Source organism: Salvia miltiorrhiza, chromosome 2 (assembly GCF_028751815.1).
Source record: "Salvia miltiorrhiza cultivar Shanhuang (shh) chromosome 2, IMPLAD_Smil_shh, whole genome shotgun sequence".
In the NCBI taxonomy this organism is placed as follows: Eukaryota; Viridiplantae; Streptophyta; class Magnoliopsida; order Lamiales; family Lamiaceae; genus Salvia; species Salvia miltiorrhiza.
In genome coordinates this window covers 73,982,943-74,001,156 of record NC_080388.1, presented here as the reverse complement: position 1 = coordinate 74,001,156, position 18,214 = coordinate 73,982,943, and the positions used below count along the sequence as shown (strand labels likewise).

At 37.0% G+C, this 18,214-nt stretch overlaps 4 protein-coding genes across 4 annotated transcripts; 2 read left to right on the top strand and 2 right to left on the bottom strand.

Moving 5' to 3' along the window:
• Positions 1 to 273: 273 nt before the first annotated feature.
• On the bottom strand, positions 274 to 2,429 carry LOC131009232 (malonyl-coenzyme:anthocyanin 5-O-glucoside-6'''-O-malonyltransferase-like). The gene is made up of 2 exons (XM_057936496.1): positions 1,835 to 2,429; positions 274 to 1,371 (listed from the first exon to the last, which is right to left on the bottom strand). Exons 1-2 carry the CDS (start codon positions 2,279 to 2,281, stop codon positions 445 to 447), a joined length of 1,374 nt encoding a protein of 457 aa, XP_057792479.1. The 5' UTR covers positions 2,282 to 2,429; the 3' UTR covers positions 274 to 444.
• Positions 2,430 to 3,518: 1,089 nt separating this feature from the next.
• LOC131009238 (malonyl-coenzyme:anthocyanin 5-O-glucoside-6'''-O-malonyltransferase-like) lies at positions 3,519 to 5,404 on the bottom strand. The gene is made up of 2 exons (XM_057936503.1): positions 4,906 to 5,404; positions 3,519 to 4,520 (listed from the first exon to the last, which is right to left on the bottom strand). Exons 1-2 carry the CDS (start codon positions 5,350 to 5,352, stop codon positions 3,633 to 3,635), a joined length of 1,335 nt encoding a protein of 444 aa, XP_057792486.1. The 5' UTR covers positions 5,353 to 5,404; the 3' UTR covers positions 3,519 to 3,632.
• A 2,204-nt stretch (positions 5,405 to 7,608) lies between these two features.
• On the top strand, positions 7,609 to 10,032 carry LOC131009230 (malonyl-coenzyme:anthocyanin 5-O-glucoside-6'''-O-malonyltransferase-like). The gene is made up of 2 exons (XM_057936494.1): positions 7,609 to 8,129; positions 9,081 to 10,032. Exons 1-2 carry the CDS (start codon positions 7,680 to 7,682, stop codon positions 10,005 to 10,007), a joined length of 1,377 nt encoding a protein of 458 aa, XP_057792477.1. The 5' UTR covers positions 7,609 to 7,679; the 3' UTR covers positions 10,008 to 10,032.
• Positions 10,033 to 13,476: 3,444 nt separating this feature from the next.
• Positions 13,477 to 15,790, top strand: LOC131009231 (malonyl-coenzyme:anthocyanin 5-O-glucoside-6'''-O-malonyltransferase-like). Its single transcript, XM_057936495.1, has 2 exons — positions 13,477 to 14,145; positions 14,727 to 15,790. The coding sequence occupies exons 1-2, from the start codon at positions 13,696 to 13,698 to the stop codon at positions 15,648 to 15,650; spliced, it is 1,374 nt and encodes a 457-aa protein (XP_057792478.1). The 5' UTR covers positions 13,477 to 13,695; the 3' UTR covers positions 15,651 to 15,790.
• The last annotated feature ends 2,424 nt before the right edge of the window (positions 15,791 to 18,214 follow it).

Below are 18,214 nucleotides of genomic sequence, written 5' to 3'. Positions count from 1 at the left end.
CCTACACATTTTAAAATTATGTGTGGCTAAATTACCACACATTATTATGTGTGGGTAATTATGTGTGGGTAAATATTCAATTTCTTGTAGTGGTAGAAGATGAGGGCCGCCCATCGGGAAGAAAATGGAGCCAAAGCATGTCGAGGAAGGTGAGCAGCAACGTCAGCTCTACGGCGGCGCCGGCAAGGCGGCAAGGAGGGATATTGCCAGGTTTAAACCTTGATTCAAGTTCAAAATTTAATCAATCTCACGAATCACGCACGATACATAGTCTTATTGTAAATTAATTATTAGACCACTTACCAAAACCTAAAAACACACAATAAATATGCATCTACATACCTTTATACTACAATTTGACTATTTTAAATAATAGGAGAAACTAAGCCAAATAAAATGATACGTAAAAAATAAATTAAAAAATACAACAATTAAACACTCAGCTCAATTAATTTTAAGGCCATCTTCAAAGAGAGCTGCGAAAGCCTCCATTCTCTCTCTAGGCAGCGACATTCCGACCACCAAACCGCCGCCGGAATCCGACGATTTACACAACGACATCGAATACTTCTCCTTATCGATCGTCAAAACCTCCAATCTCCGCCCCTTCCCCCACCCAAAATTGGCATCCGACAAATCGAATTTAGGCGAACCGGAAACTTTAAATGCACTCATCGCCGCCAATTTCGGCAATTCCGACAACCAATTGTCCAAATCTTTAAAAAAATTCTCTTTATTGTTTACGTAGTTCTTGATGTGATCAGCAATGGCCTCCGCCGCCACCACAAATCCGCCGTCCGCCGCCACCTTGTCATGCTCCAGCTTCACCGCCCCGGCGCTCAAGCAATTCCCGAAGTAATTGACCGGCACCGGCGGCTCGACTAGAGCGTTCGGCCGCCCCCTGCCGTCGACCGGAAAAATGAACACCTCCGGGTAGTTTTCACCGGCGGCAGGAGCGGCGGATCTCACCAGGCAGCTCCAGGTATACGCCGCCGTGACGACGAAAGAAGAGATGTAAACTAGCTCGGGATTCTTGGACATGACTAAATTCTTGAGCTTTTTAATGTCGGATTGATGGAGGGTGAATGCGGCCCTAACCCTGTTCGTCGGTAACGGAGGAGACAACGGCGCTAACGGAATATTCCTCTTTCTGTTCCAGTACTTCTCCGTAGTTTCACCAATATCTCCGAAAACTGATCTGTCGAAAATTAACGGCAGAGACTCGGCGTTTCTCGACAGAAAGTTCTCGTCGTCGCCGCATTTATAGATTTCGGCCCACGCCGATATGAATCCGACGACCGATCTCGCGTCCCCGAGACAGTGGTGATTGCTCAAACCGATACAAATTCCACGGCCGGGAAAAAGCGTTGCCTGAGCAAATATATATAGTGTGGTTATAGTGAGAACTATATTTTTCGTGAAAATTTAGAGATAATGCATTTTTCCTACCTCTATTATTCGAACTCATGTTCTGATCAAAATTTATAATGGATGCATCGTATTAATGAATGAATGCAACATTTAAATTCAAAAAATGGAAGGGCCATATTTTTGTATCTTTTTTGATTTGAATATAATATATTTATCTCACTTTTTATATTGTATAAATCCTTTAATTAAAAGGATAAAATGTGGTATAAAATCATAACTAAATAAAGCTTATTCTATTTTTACATCTTAAAAGTAACGCATCTAAATAATATTATTTTTATATACTAGAAAAATATCAAATACGAATAATTCGAATATCAATATGAATCGAATGCGAATCAAATTTGCTATACCAAAGATATTCGAATATCGAATTGAATGCTCGATTCGTTTACACCCTTACCTGCAGGGCGGTGAGAGGGGTAATTTTGTAATTTTCCTCCTCTGTCCACGGCGGCATTGGTGGCAGGAAGTCGTAGAACTGATCGGATTCTCTAGCATGGCTTCCGACGAGCTCGTCGAAGTCGTGGCCGGAGATGGCGACGGTGAGCGGGACGGAGTCGCCGGAGACGTAGCGGATTACGGGCTGAGATTTTTCGGCGTCGAGAGGGTAGAGGAGATTTCCGGCGACTGGGAGATAGTGTTTGAGGGTTAGAGAGAGAGAGTGTTTGAGGTTGGGAACGACGGTGTTGGAGAACTCTGCCTCCGAGCACGGGTGGTTGTAGAAGATGAGGCGGCGGATCGGCTGGAAATGGAGCCAGAACATGTCGAGGAAGGTGAGCGGCAGCGTCAGCTCGGCGGCGGCGCCCGGCGGAGGAGGGATACCGCAGGTCTCAAGCACGGTGGTCATGGCGGTTTGGGACTTAGCTTATGGTTATAGTGAATTATTGGCCTTGGTCTTTCTATTTATAAATGATAAATAATTTATAAATTTAAATAATGTTATGTCTTGTCGATTAGGTTTGTCGTAGAAATCATGTGGTTGTGGACAATATGTAATAAATGAGTATTAATGCCAATGGAAAAAACGTGTGTACGATGTATGGGTTAAAATGGTTATGTTGTAGAAATCATGAGATTTGTGTCTTGAAAATCATATGAGATCATATGTCCTATAATTTATTGTATGTCGTCGTATTTTACTCTTAATTTGTTATAAATTTTAATTACTTCCTCTGTTCATTATTTATTGGCCTAGGAGGCAAATCACAGGTTTTAAGAAAAAGTGTATTTTTATTAATTGAGTGAAAAAAGGAACCCACAATTTATTAAAGACAATGCAATTAGACCACAATTTATTAAAGGGACCCACAATTTTGATTAAAATATGAATATAAACTTACCCAAAATAGATAGAACATAAATTGGTGGACGGACCAAAAAGGCAAGTAGGCCAACAATTAGTGGACGGAGGGAGTATTATTAAGATACTCCATCCGTCCCACGAATCTTGACACGTTTGAATTCGGCACGGGAATTAAGGAGTTGTAGATTAGTGTTTTAAGTGTGTAGTCAATAAAATAGTATAAAAGTGATAAAGTAGGAGAGAGAATGTAATAAAAGTGATAAAATAGGAGAGAGAATGTAATAATTATTACTCAAAATAGAAACGTGTAAAGATTCGACGTGTCAAGATTCGTGGGACGGAGGGAGTAATTAAAAAAGGTTCATTCATTTAATTATAATTTATAATTTTTTTATTTTTTTATATTATTTGAGTTAATTAATTCTAAAGCAGGATATATAATTTTTAAAAATTTCAATTTTCAGTGATAAATATTAATTAAAATTTATTACTCCCTCCGTCACATTATCAATAGTACGTATTCCTCTTTGGATCGTCCCACGTTACATGGTCTGTTTCATTTTTGGGCTAAAACTATAACATAATTAAAAGTTTAATTAACCCCATTGTTGAGTAAAGTTTAATGTTGCTTTTGATCTCGAGAGAATCCATTTAATGTTGTTGATCTTGTTGAGTAAAATTTTAATTTAATCACCTAATGGAACATCTTTATTCCTAATTTTGTTTTCCTTAATTTCTGTGTTAAAAAGGCACGTGCCATGAATAATGTTGCACTCGTATATATACTGCATCTCCCATTTTATTATCGCATAAATGAATCTATCATTATTCATAAATACTTTTTCTAATCCATCAACAAAAACAATTTTAGATCAGAAAATCTCAAGTCTTTCATTCACATTTTCGCGAGTTCATCAGCAAAAACCGCGGCAAAAGCCTCCATTCTCTCTCTAGGCAACGACAAACCCACCTCCAATCCGCCGTCGGAATCCCTAGAATTACACAGCGACATCGAATAATTCTCTCCGTCAATCGACAACACTTCCAATTTCCTCGCCCTTCCCCACCCGAAATCCGCATTCAACAGATCGAATTTCGGGGATCCAGAGATTCCGAGCACACTCATCCCGAAGCATTTCCAGATATCCGACAACCAATTCTCCGCGCCTTTCAGAATCTCATCTCTGTTGTTCAATTTCCTCTCGATCTCCCCGCCGATGGCTTCGGCCGCCGCCGCGAATCCGCCCTCCGCCGCCAGCTCCCCGCGCTCCGCTCTCGCCACCCCGCTCACGATGCAGTTTCCGAAGTAATTCGCCGGCACCGGCGGCTCGGTCCGCCCCCTGGCGTCGGCGGGGATGATGAAAAGCTCCGGCGCGTCGCCGTCGGATTTGTCGCCGGATTTCACCATGCAGCTCCAGACGTACGCCGCCGCGGCGACGAACGACGACGGCGCGGCGACGGCGCTTTTGAGCTTCCCGATGTCGGATTTATGGAGTATGAATGTGGATCTGACTCTGTTGGTAGGTAATGGAAACGAAGATGCTTTTAAAGGTATGTTTCTCATTACTTTCCAGAAAATAGCGTCGATTTTGTTCGGATCTGTGATGAACGATCGATCGAAATTCGGGAGAGAATCGCTGTGTTTGGAGAGAAATTCTTGATCTCCTCCGATTCTGTTGATTTCAGCCCACGCCGACATGAATCCGACGATCGATCTGGCATCGCCGAGGCAATGGTGATTGGATAAGCCGATGCAGATTCCGGCGCCGGGAAACAGAGTCACCTGCGCGAAATTACATTTTCAACCATGAACTTTGCAACTCGTTCAACTTTTCGATAATTCTATTTCCCTCTTAGTATAATGCCGTAATTAGAAGATTAATTTGAGCAAAAACGTCAAAACGATGTTGTTTAACAGCAATACGATGTAGTTTAACTACGCAATGTCGAAACGACGTCGTTTTTACTAAGACACGTGTATATATACGTGACATGTTAAATGACACATCGGATTTTAAGATGCTGGAATTGAATTTTATGGAAAAAAAGTTTCAAAATTCATGATTTAAAATGTAATTTTTAAAGTTCGTATGCAAAATGAAAATTAACGTAACTAAAGTTCGTGTACTTTGGTGTAACTAAAGACTATTTTCTGCGTCTTCCCTTACCTGCACGGCGAAAACGGGGACTACTTTGCAATCGGATTCCTCCTCGATCGGCGGCATCGGAGGCAGGAAAGCGTAGAACTGATCGGCGTCGCGCGCGTGGTTTCCGGTGAGGGTTTCAAAGTCGGCGGCGGACTCCGCCACGGTCACCGGGACTGAATCCCCGGCGACGTAGCGGAGCCGCGGCATTTTCTCGGTGTCGGAAGGGTAAAGGAGGTTTCCGGCGACGGGGAGGTAGTGCTGGAGAGTGAGGGAGAGAGAATGTTTGAGCTGTGGAACGACGGTGGATAGGAATTGGGGTTTGGAGCAAGGGTGGTCGTAGAAGAGGAGGCGGCGGAGGGGGTGGAAGTGGAGCCATTTGATGTCGAAGAAGGAGAGGGGCACCGATAGCTCTTCCGCCGCCGCCGCCGCCGATGGAATGCGGCACGTTTCGAGAAGTGTTGATGTCATGGCGTTTTGGTTGTGTTTGGTTTTTGGTTGGAAGAGGCGGCTGTTTATAGAGATATGTATGCATGGGGGCGCCCCCTAGCTAATTAAGGTGGTTGTTTGAAAAGTGGTTGACACGAGGTGGGTGTAATGAGAGTGGACTCATTTTTAGCTTCCACTCCCTCTATCTCATCTCAACCGTTCATCTTGTTTTATTTGAAGGCCTCATATCATCGAGTCGAACCTCGAGTCAGTGAGACCTGCATTGGTTGACTCATGCCATCAACTGACTTGAGTCAAGCCATCGAGTCAACTGAATGAATACTCTTAATTAGGGACAGAGCTAGGATTTATCAAATGGACAGGTTAAATTACATTCATGTATTTAGAATCAAGTTTGGACAAATGAAATTAAATTTCTTGATTAAAAAAAGTGAGTAAAATACAACTTAAAAATAACAACAATAATAAAAAATTTGCTAGCAATCGCGGAGTCAAGCCCGACCTTGGCTCCGCTCTTAATTGTAGGAAAGCATCTTATCAACTAAAGTATGCTTCATTATCTGCAGGAATCTGCGCGCGTTGGCTTGAGGAACAACCACTGCCTCGGCGATGCGAGACCGGTCGTCGGATTCATGTGGGCGTGGGCCAAGATTAACCACAGCGCGCGGCAGCGACGAGGAGCAGTTTCTGTAAAGAGACGGCGTGGTATTTTGTGAGGTGTGAGGCAGACTTTAGAATTCTGCAACAAAAATTTGGGAGATGTGAGGCAGACTTTAGAATTTTTGATTGGAATAATTTTGTTCAATTTTGGCTTTTCACATAAAGTTTAAATTTATTGCTTAATATGTGATCATTCAATTACTCTAACTTTTGCATGATTATCAGTTTTTGGTGATGTAATGTCATGGTGACTAATTGAAGCATCAAATTAATGCTACATATATTGGAGTGACGTAAATATTCAACTACGACATTCATCATACATAACATCCTAGTTAGACTTTTGGCAACATAAAATTTTAGTTGAGTAATAATTAATTGAACTCCCAAAGTTCAGAACATATATATAAAAAATTAAACAAAAACAACGTCGTGTCTTATTGAGGTAATATTTAATTACTAGTCAAATAGTATGATTAGTTTAATATATATAAGGGAAAATAATTAATTATTTATGAAAGAGATGTATTTTAAAATTTAAAATAATTTTCAAAAATAGTAAAATTTTATTTCAATCGATAGTGATTTACTAAAATATCTTATTATGTTTATACATACTCCCTCCAAGCTCCATCTACAAAAAAATTGCCATAATTTTTTTTTGGTTCGCTACAAAAAATTTGCCATTTTTATTTATAATAGTAGGGTGCACACAACTCCAACCACAAAGTGATACTCATACTATACTAACAATTTTACTCATTTTTTTATTATAACCCGTATCATTTGTAAGGTGGTAATTTTTTTGTGAACGGAGACAATAAGATGTATAAATTAATAGATTTATCCGCAAAAAAAAAATGACCAATATTTGCAAATCTGCACTGAATGGAAACCAGATCTTTAATGAAAGACATCGAAGCACATGGCCAATAAATAAATTAAAAAGTCGTTAAGCAAATCTGCGTGGAAATCATTTGAGATATATTTTGATTTTTTTTCTTAAATTATTATCAACAAAAAGAAAAAAAAAAACACACACCGCACACTCTATCCTTTTAAATGACTCAAAAGTCAAACCTCAATTTATTAAGGGATTATGACAAAAAAATGCACGAATTTAAAAAAAAATTGTAATTTTCATCTAAACTTTCAATTAAGCTAAAAAATACACGAATTTATATTTTTGATGCAATTTCCACCTTAGCTTGACTTTCAATGAAATTATAAGCTTAATAGACAGTCGAAATTAAGTCAAATATATTAATTTTTGCCTTCTTAGACCCCCGAGCTCTTAAATACTCCTCATCATCATAAGTTAGATCAACATTAGGTGAATTTCCGACTGCCAATTAAACTCTAATTTCGCCTAAAGTCGAATTCATGTGAAAATTACAATAAAAAAAATATAATTTAAAGAAAAGCGTCTTACTAACAAAGTGCGCGTCATCACCTCTGAGCTAATTAACCTTCTTTTTCTATACGTGTGGTCTAGTTCCAATAGGAATTAAATAAGTAAATAGGAATATATTAATTTGAAGCACATGGAACTTAAAAAAATGGCCAATATTTGCATTGTATGTACAACAATTTATAAATAGACGCACACAGCAGCACTAAATGAAGACCAAATTAATAAAATAATTCACCATTTTCCTTCACTGCTAGCTAAGAAGTCAACAACCGCCATGGCCACCACCGTGCTCGAAACATGCGGCATCCCTCCTCCGCCGGGCGCCGCCGCCGAGCTGACGGTGCCGCTCACCTTCCTCGACATGTTCTGGCTCCATTTCCACCCGATCCGCCAGCTCATCTTCTACGACCACCCATGCTCAGAGGCAGAGTTCTCAAACACCATTGTTCCAAACCTCAAACACTCTCTCTCTCTAACCCTCAAACACTATCTCCCCGTCGCCGGGAATCTCCTCTACCCTCTCGACACCGAGAAATCGCAGCCCGTCATCCGCTACGTCTCCGGCGACACCGCCCCGCTCACCGTCGCCGTCTCCAGCCGCGACTTCAACGACCTCGTCGGAAGCCACGCTAGAGAATCTGATCAGTTCTACGATTTCCTGCCGTCGATGCCGCCGTTCACGGAGGATGAAAATTACAAAATTGCCCCTCTCATCGCCATGCAGGTCACGTTCTTTTCTTTTTCTCTTTAAACAAAACAGGATCAATAATGATTTTTCATTTACTTACGAATCAAATTGAATCGAATATTGTGAATTCGCTATTATGTATTCGTACGTGCTTGAATGTTAATCAATATTGAATAGAATATTTGTCGAATAGAAATATCAAAATTCAAATATTGAATCGAATACGAATTATTTGATCAATAATTAACTCAAATAATTCAATTCGAATCAAACATAATAATGTCTACTTGTAGATGAATGTCACGTTCTTTTTTCTTTTTCTCTTTCTAAAAAAAACACGATCAATAATGATTTTGACTAATCAAATTGAATCGAATATTGTGAATTTGCGATTATGTATTTGTGCTTGAATACTAATCAAATAGAATAGAATATTTTTCGAATAAAAATATCAAAATTCAAATATTGAATCGAATGCGAATTATTTGACAAATAATTAACTCAAAAGATCGATTAGAATCGAATCATAATTTTATACTTGTATATGAATATGAATTGAATTTTATTCAAGTTTAAATCGAATAATTTCAAATACTGAATTGAGTAAAATTATTTGATTTGTTTACCCTAATCAATAGGAGTGAGTATTAGGATTTCAGATCGATTTTTACCTAATTTGATCCAATTTGAAAATTCAAATTTCACTAAAATTCAATCAGATCTGAACCATATTATTCAAGAATATTCAAATCGGAAAAATTTCAGATAAAATCCAATTCAAAAATACGTAAAATCCAAATCAAATTTCAAATTTTAAATTTCAATTAAATTAGAATCGGATATTCAGATTTTGAGTATTTTGCTCATCCACCGTTGATCATAACACAAACCACTAATCTAATAGTTGCTTAGTTACATTCAGCCTTGGCTCCGCCCTCGATTGCTGAAAAATATTTTATCAATTAAGCTGTGTTTCGTTGTCTGTAGGCTACGCTCTTCCCTGGACGCGGGATCTGCATCGGCTTGAGCAACCACCACTGCCTCGGCGATGCGAGATCGATCGCCCTATTCATGTGGGCGTGGGCCGAGATCAACCGCAGCGGCGGCGACGAGGAGCAGTTTCTATTAAGAAACAGCGCGTCGTTGCCGTTAATTTTCGACAGGTCCGTTTTTGGAGACCGCAGCAGCGTTAACGAGAAATACTGGAACGTATTGAGGAATAAACCGTTTACGCCGTCACCTTTTCCGTTACCGACTAAAATGGTTAGGGCCGCGTTCACCCTCCATCAATCCGACATCAAAAGGTTAAAAAATATGGTTTTGTCCAACAATCCCGATTTAGGTTACATCTCCTCCTTCGTCGTCACGGCGGCGCTCACCTGGAGCAGCTTGGTAAAATCCACCGCCGCCGCCGGGGAGGAATTTGATCGGAATCGGACGGAGATCTTCTTTTTTCCGGCCGACGGCAGGGGGCGGCCGAACGCGATAACCGACCAGCCGGTGCCGGTGAATTACTTTGGGAATTGCTTGGGCGGTGGGGCGGTGATGATGGAGCATACCAAGGTCGAATTTGTGGCGGCGGCAGAGGCGATTACTGATCAAATCAAAACTCAAGTGAACAATAAAGAGAATTTTCTGAAAGGATCAGAAAATTGGGTGTCGGATACGCCGATGGATTTTGCGGAGATGGGCACGTTAGGGGTTTCTGGTTCGCCTAAATTCGATTTGTTGAATGCTGATTTTGGCTGGGGGAAGGGGAGGAGATTGGAGGTTTTGTCGACCGATGACGAGAAATATTCGATGTCGTTGTGTAATTCGTCAGATTCCGACGGCGGATTGGTCGTCGGAATATCGCTGCCGAGAGAGATAATGGAGGCTTTTGCAGCTATTTTTGCAGATGGGCTTAAAGTTTGAGTAGTTTTAAAAATTATGAATGATTCCCCTAAAAAAAAAAAATTATGAATGATTGTTGTGTGTTTTGTTTTTGCCTTTTTTTTTTTGTTTTTTTTTTTTAGAGATGAATGACTCTTCTCTTGTATGGATTTACTTTACAGTTTTGTTGCTTCGGAGTTAATAAATTATTGCATGATTTGTATTCCTTTAGTCCCAAATTAACACGCCATAGATAGTGGTGGATCCATGATTTTTAAATTGGGGATGCAAAAAATAATCTTATAAACACTGGTGAAGCTAGGATTTTTTTGAGGGAGTCGAACTTCTACGTACGGGGGTTCGGGGGCGGTAGCCCCTGGGATTTTTTTTGAGGCCTTCAATACATTTTAGACATTTTTTTTTACTAAAATACAAATATAATAGTAATAACTTTGCATTCCAAATGCAAAATGTATACTTTCAACTTTTTTGTTTAATTAAGAATTGAGGTAATTGATTGATTAAATGATGGGCTTGATCAAAAGAATGAAAAAGAAAGAGATGATGAGCTCTCTTTTTAGTTGGGCCAATGGAATTTAGGATTTTAAAAACTGAATTTCTCTTTTATTTTGGATTAAAACTTTTAATTGGCGGTGCAAAAACTAAATCTAAAATAATTTATATATGAATATTAATACTACTAATTTTTTTTTTTTTTTTTGGGGATGCAGCTGCACCCCCATGTTCCTAGCTGCATCCGCCAGCGACCATAGAGGTTGGTCACAAATGTTAAGAGTCGAATAGGTTTATAAAAAAAATATGAGAGAGAAATTAATTTTTTTTTAAATGGCAAAAATTTGAATAAGGCTGAATGTACGGGCAAGACTGGTCGGGGTGAATCGGACGCAGGTCGCAAGTCTAATATTGGTTGAAAAACATGAATAATTTAAAATGATTATTGTTGTAATGAAAAATAATAATCGACAAGAACAAAAGTAATGTTTGTAAATCGTTACTTTTTTTTCCACAATAATTGTTATTTTTATTTTCGAGAATGTGCACTTTAAATTTATTTGGTCAAATAATTATTGTCGTAACAAAAGTAATCATTGTTGTAAACATTAGAGATGATAGGCGGACAAGCGTACCATTAGATTAAAATAAAAGAAAAATAAAACGTTACTTTTTTCACGTCAATTGTTATTTTTATTTACGAGAATGTGTACTTTAAGTTTATTTGGTCAAATAATTATTATTAAATTAATCATTGATATAAACATCACAGATGGTAAGCGAAGAAACGTACCATTAGATTAAAATAAAATAAAAATCACTACTCAATCAAACCCACAACATTGAGATGGCAGACAAAGAAGCTCACCATTGAGTTAACACATATTATGTACTCCCTTCGTCCCAAACGAAATGTCCTTTTTTTTCGGTACGGAGATTAAGAAGTGTGTATAAAGTAGATAAAGTGGGTTGGTGAAAATTATTTAAATATTAAGTATAAAGAGAGAGTGTATTGCCAAAAAAGGAAACAGGACATTTCGTTTGGGACAGCTAAAAAAGGAAAACAGGACATTTCGTTTAGGACGGAGGGAGTATTTAGTAGCGCATAGTTTTTATTTATGGTCTTCTGGTGAGATTCGGTCTCAGGGGTGAGAACGGTCTCACAAGAGACCAACTCTTTGAGGATACATATCTGTCAAAAAAGTAGAAGAGGAAAATGAAGTTATTATTTTCGAAATGAAATGAGAGATAATCATGTATGAACCACAAATGACATTGTAAATAGTTGATATCCCAAAATTCAGAATATATAAAAAGTAAATCGTCTTTGAGGATATCTGATGGTAATACTGTGAAAATTGAGAAATCTGAAAGGATGAGAAAATTATGTTTTTTAATATTTTTTTTTGTTATGTAAACAAGAACGACATCATTTCTTGATGAAGTGGAAAATAAAAAAATTCCACCTCATCTTACTTGACATCCTAGTCAAACTTTTGATACCAAAAAAATTTAATGGAATTATAACTAAACGATATCCTAAAGTTTAAGATACATAAAAAAAAAAAATTGTAAAATTCATGCTCCCTCCTCCGTCTCAGCTTTTTGTATCCATACTAAAAGTGGATATAAAAAGTTGGGACGGAGGGAGTATTATACTACTCCTACAATTTATAATTAACCTAAAAAAATATATGAAATATTTGGCTGGATTGTGTATGGACCATGTATATGGATTTACCTGAGATAAAGCAGTCCAAAAGATTTTAAAACTATATCTTTCTCCATCTTCTAGAAAGATCGAGTCGGCCATTAATAATTTTGACCCATAACAAAGACACCCCATGACACTTCACATTAATTATTAAATTATAGGTAACACTTCACATTATTAATTCATTATTACATATGGCGCCTCGAGTTATTTTCCAATTATACCTTTTCCAATATGCGTGTGTTGGTCAAGCGGTAGGAGGTTAATGTCCAAAATCCGATATCATGAATTCGAGTCCTCCGTCGTGCAATTTCTAATTTTTTTTATTTAATTATGTAATTTATAAAAAAATAATCGCGCAGGCCTTTAAGAACCTCACATTACTATGAACATGGCTTAGTACCTATAAATTAACGATCACAAGTTTTGATTAATGAATTTTAGATATTAAATTGCTAAAATCTAAAAGAGACAAAACCCTAACTTTGATTAAGACCCCCTACGTTAAGTTCTAGTGTTTTATTGCATTAGGAAGTCGGCTATTCAAAGAGTGGTTTGGAAATTGTGCACAACCACAACTCTACAAGAAACCTAACCTCCTCCACATATTATAGTATATATATATATATATATATATATATATATATATATAGATACATAGATTAATATAATGTTAATTTATTTTAAATTTTAAAAATCGTTTAATACATCGTTTATTTATGTTTTTATATCGAATCTAAAATTACGATAAATTTTATACATCCATGATAATTAAAAATCAATCTCGATCACTAAAATCTGTATGATCTATTACATTTATATACTCCCTCCGTTCATAATAAAATTTCCTAAATTTCGCTTTCGGATGTCCACAAAAAAATTCCCTTCCATATTTTTGGACTATAGCCCAACACTAATAATACCCTGTTTACCATTACTTTTTCATCCTATGGACCGTACGGTATATAATGACAGTGATTATTATACAAATAAGACTTACTCTCTCTGTCCCATGAATCTTGATACATTTGATTTTGGCACGAGAATTAAGGAGTTGTAGATTAGTGTTAAAGTGTGTAGATAATAAAGTGATAAAGTAGGAGAGAGAATGTAATTAAGATCTCTTATTTTTCGACTAATTATTACCTTATTTGGAAATGTATCAAGAATCGTGCGACGGCTCAAAAAAGAATACGTGTTAAGATTCGTGGAATATAAAATGTCCAGTATATATTCGGTGCGAAAAAGAATGAATATAGAAAAATTAAAAGCCAAGATCTGGACTCTTGACGATTTAAAGCCAAGATAATAATATTTTAATAATAATAATATATATGGGGTCGGCCCATTTAAACTTCTACCTATATCTATACATTAATAAATTCAAATCTACAATTTATGTACAATAATATATAAATAGACGCACACAGCAGCAGCAAATGAAGACTAAGCCCAATAATTTCACCACTTTCTTCACTAAAAGCTAAGAAGTCCACAACCGCCATGACGACCACCGTGCTTGAGACCTGCGGCATCCCTCCTCCGCCGGGCGCCGCCGCCGAGCTGACGGTTCCGCTCTGCTTCTTCGACATAATCTGGCTCCATTTCCACCCGATCCGCCGCCTCATCTTCTACGACCACCCATGCTCCGAGGCAGAGTTCTCCAACACCGTCGTTCCAAACCTCAAACACTCTCTCTCTCTAACCCTCAAACACTATCTCCCCGTCGCCGCGAATCTCCTCTACCCTCTCGACGCCGAGAAATCGCAGCCCGTCATCCGCTACGTCTCCGGCGACACCGTCCCGCTCACCGTGGCCGTCTCCGGCCGCGACTTCGACGAGCTCGTCGCAAGCCACGCCAGAGAATCCGATCAGTTCTACGACTTCCTGCCGGCGATGCCGCCGTTCACGGAGGAGGAAAATTACAAAATTGCCCCTCTCATCGCCCTTCAGGTCACTCTCTTTTTCTCTGTTTTTTTATATAAATACGATGATCAATAATAATTCTCTATTTTTCTTCGTAATTAGGATTATAAATAAATTAAATTAAATGTCATTTTTTTGAATACGAATTAAATCGAATCGAATACTAATATCAAATTCAAATACAAATTAATTGATTAGCTGATAAAATCGTTTTGAATCGAATATTATAATTTCATATTCATATTTGAATATTAATTATTGAAATCGAATTAAATATTTGTATTCTTCAAATCAAATAATTTCAAATATAAATATCAAAATTTGGTATTGAATATTGAGTCGAGTAAAATTATTTGATTTATTTACAATTCTAATCATAACTCGAACCCTCTTGGAGGTAAGGGTAGACAAGCATAATTACACTATTGTATTTAGAATTAATGAAATTAAATTTTGGATATAAAAAGTAAGGAAAATTCAAACTACAACCTAAATATAATAACAATAAAAAAAAAATATAGGCGGTCGTCGAGTCATGCCCGGCCTTGGCTCCGCGCGTGATTGCATGTAAAAGTCTTATCACTTGAGATGTGCTTCGTTGTCTGCAGGTCACGCTCTTCCCCGGCCGTGGGATTTGCATCGGCTTGAGCAACCACCACTGCCTCGGCGACGCAAGATCGGTCGTCGGATTCATGTGGGCGTGGGCCGAGATCAGCCGGAGCGGCGGCGACGAGGAGCAGTTTCTAGTAAGAAACGGCGCGTCGTTGCCGTTAATTTTCGACAGGTCCGTTTACGGAGACCGCAGCAGCGCTAACGAGAAGTACTGGAACGTGATGAGGAATATTCCGTTTGTGCCGTCGACTCTTCCGTTACCGACGAACAGGGTTAGGGCCGCATTCACACTCCATCAATCCGACATCAAAAGGTTAAAAAATCTGGTTTTGTCAAACAATCCCGATTTAGGTTACATCTCCTCCTTCGTCGTCACGGCGGCACTCACCTGGAGCTGCGTGGTGAAATCCGCCGCCGCCGCCGGGGAGGAATTTGATCGGGATCGGACGGAGATCTTCTTTTTTCCGGCCGACGGTAGGGGGCGGCCAAATGCGATAACCGACCAGCCGGTGCCGGTGAATTACTTCGGGAATTGCTTGGGCGGCGGGATGGTGAAGATGGAGCATAGCAAGGTCGGATTTGTGGCGGCGGCGGAGGCGATTGTCGATCAAATCAAAACGCAAGTGAACAACAAAGAGAATTTTCTGAAAGGATCGGAAAATTGGTTGTCGGATATGTCGAATTTTGGGAAGATGAGCACGTTTGGGGTTTCTGGCTCGCCGAAATTCGATTTGTTGAATGCGGATTTTGGGTGGGGGAAGGGGAGGAGATTGGAGGTTTTATCGATGGATAAAGAGAAGTATTCGATGTCGTTGTGTAATTCGTCGGAATCCGACGGCGGATTGGTCGTCGGAGTGTCGCTGCCGGCGGAGAGAATGGAGGCTTTTGCAGCTATATTTGCAGAAGGCCTTAAATTTTGAAAATTATGAATGAGTCTTTGTTGTATGATTTTTTTGAACACTTTTGTTGCTTCCAAATTAAGAACTTATACATGATTTGTATAAAAAAAAAATCAACAAAAATTTTGGAGATGTGAAGCAGCTTGGCTTTAGAATTTCAATTGGGATGATTGCACAAAAATATACAAACTTTCAATTATTTTGATTTTGTACATGGTTATCGACTTTCAACGAATTAATATCATTGTGATTGGTTGATGTAATAAATTACTATTATTATGATTAATTGAAACGTAAACATTCAATTACATCGATTAGTGTGTATTGATCACTGAAACTATTTAAGTGTTTCAGCCTCTACCTCAACATTAATTTGAAGCAACGTATAATCGGATGAGAAATCAGAACAAATGAATGTTTTTTATATTTGAAGGCCGAATTTTAATTAAAGCATGAAACTAAATTTTAATCAAATGTCATGTATTTAACTCAATTAGTTCTTGACTTCTTGTAAATTTTGGTAGGTATTGACTTTAACGTGGTTATTACGACTTTAGCATGTTGATTTTAGGTCACCCTAATTTCTTTTTTCTTTTGAAAGGAATCACTCTAATTTCTTTATTTGCTATGATGATTACATGGCAAAACAAAAAGAAATTATTAAAATAGTGAATTTTTAATGAGATTGGACTATCTAAATTACGTCATGGCCAGTAAAATCTTTTACAGATACTTTGAAAAAGAAACAAAAAATAAAAGATTCTAGGACAATAAGTCGTCCTCAATCATCATGATGGATTATAGATTCTTTATGTCTTCGAAAAATATGCGATATTTTTTATGATACGAGTATTAATAATTATTAAATAAATATATGTAAATGGATAATGAATATTACTATATTATAAGAGGAGTGATATTTAAAACTGAAAAGTAAATATTTTTAAAAGGCTTTCCAAGATAGCATGTGCATGTATTTTTCAGACGAAGAGATCTTGGAAAATAATGTCTTCTTCTAGAAGTTTGACCAGGGATATGAGTCATAGAGCACTTGTTATTCACTTACTAGTATTATTTTTACTTATTATATTTAGATTATGCTTTATTTTTATTTTTCAAATTTTTTTATTAAAAATTAAAACTTTGTATATACCAAAACATAATTTTGCTAGATCATTTTTAAATTTTTAACTTTGTCCTTGATCCCACTACACCAAGCGGTGCGACCTCCTGTGTGTGAACAGTGAGATCTCGGGTCCAAATCTCACTGTTTCCCCTCCCCAACTCCCCCAAGTAAAAAAAAAAAGAACTTTGTCCTTGATCTGAAGAGCTATATTTATTTATATCGTGAAAGATTTATTTTATTATTGACAATAATAATTGTATGCATGGTAGGCATAATAGGATCTCTACACTGTTCGAATAAAGTTGATTAGAAAATGACAAAACAATAGTCAAACATTGAGAAGGCCATCATCATAGTTTATTTCATTTTATACCATGAAAGTTGTGGTATTATCACCCTTTTCTTCAATCCATAAAAATCACAAAAACTTGGATACAATCAATGTACACAAAATTGCATAAAACAACTAAAGAATTTGCATTAAGGAGACTATATACATAATCATCTATTATCTATATAATATATAAAAATATCATTCTTTTTCTCTTTTTTTTTTCTCTTCTCCCACCAATTTTTCCATTATTTTTCTCTCCCATCTCCTACCAATTTTCTCTCTTTCGTTTTTCTATTTTATTCTATTTTTTTAAATATAGTCAAATTTGATTCATAAAAAAATATTTAGTATGTATCTTAAATTTAAGTTCTTGACAAATATGACATAAAAATCATCAAAAATGAATTGAAAATGAAAAAGTTACGAAAATTATTAAATTTAAAATATTGTATTTTATCTTTCTTCATTAAAACTTTACAACTTTTTATTTATATTCGCCATTTGTGTATGAAAATATTTATTTATTTACCATGGCACGTAATACTCTATAACAATAGCATGTGATGCTATTTTTGATTACTAAATAATTTAAATGTATTTAATAATTATATTCATCATTAGTCATTACACTTTAAACAAAGTTAGAAATTTACGTTTTCAAATTTAGAATTTTATTGAGTAATTGATGTGGATTATTATATTTTATTTTATTTCTAAAATATATTTTAATTATATTTAATATTTATAATTATTTGTTTAAACATATCGTTTTAATTTTGATATTCACCATATATCGGACGGATGAGCGTACAAGTTTTACTTTTATATATATAATACTCTCTCCGTCCCATTACAAATGTCTCATTTCTTTTCTGGCAAATAATTAAAGAAATTTAATGAGCTCACTCACCATATTCTTTATCTATATTGTACCTACTTTTAAAATAATATTTAAACAATTTTACCGTCCATTTTACCTAGTAATTATTTTTTGGAACAATGATCTCGAAAGTTACAGTTGTTTTATAAGGCTCATTCTCTCAAACGGGCTGAGTAGGCTTGAAATTAATCTGGGCCCTAATTCGGCCCAGCAACTCCAGTCCAATAATTCAAATTATTACTACT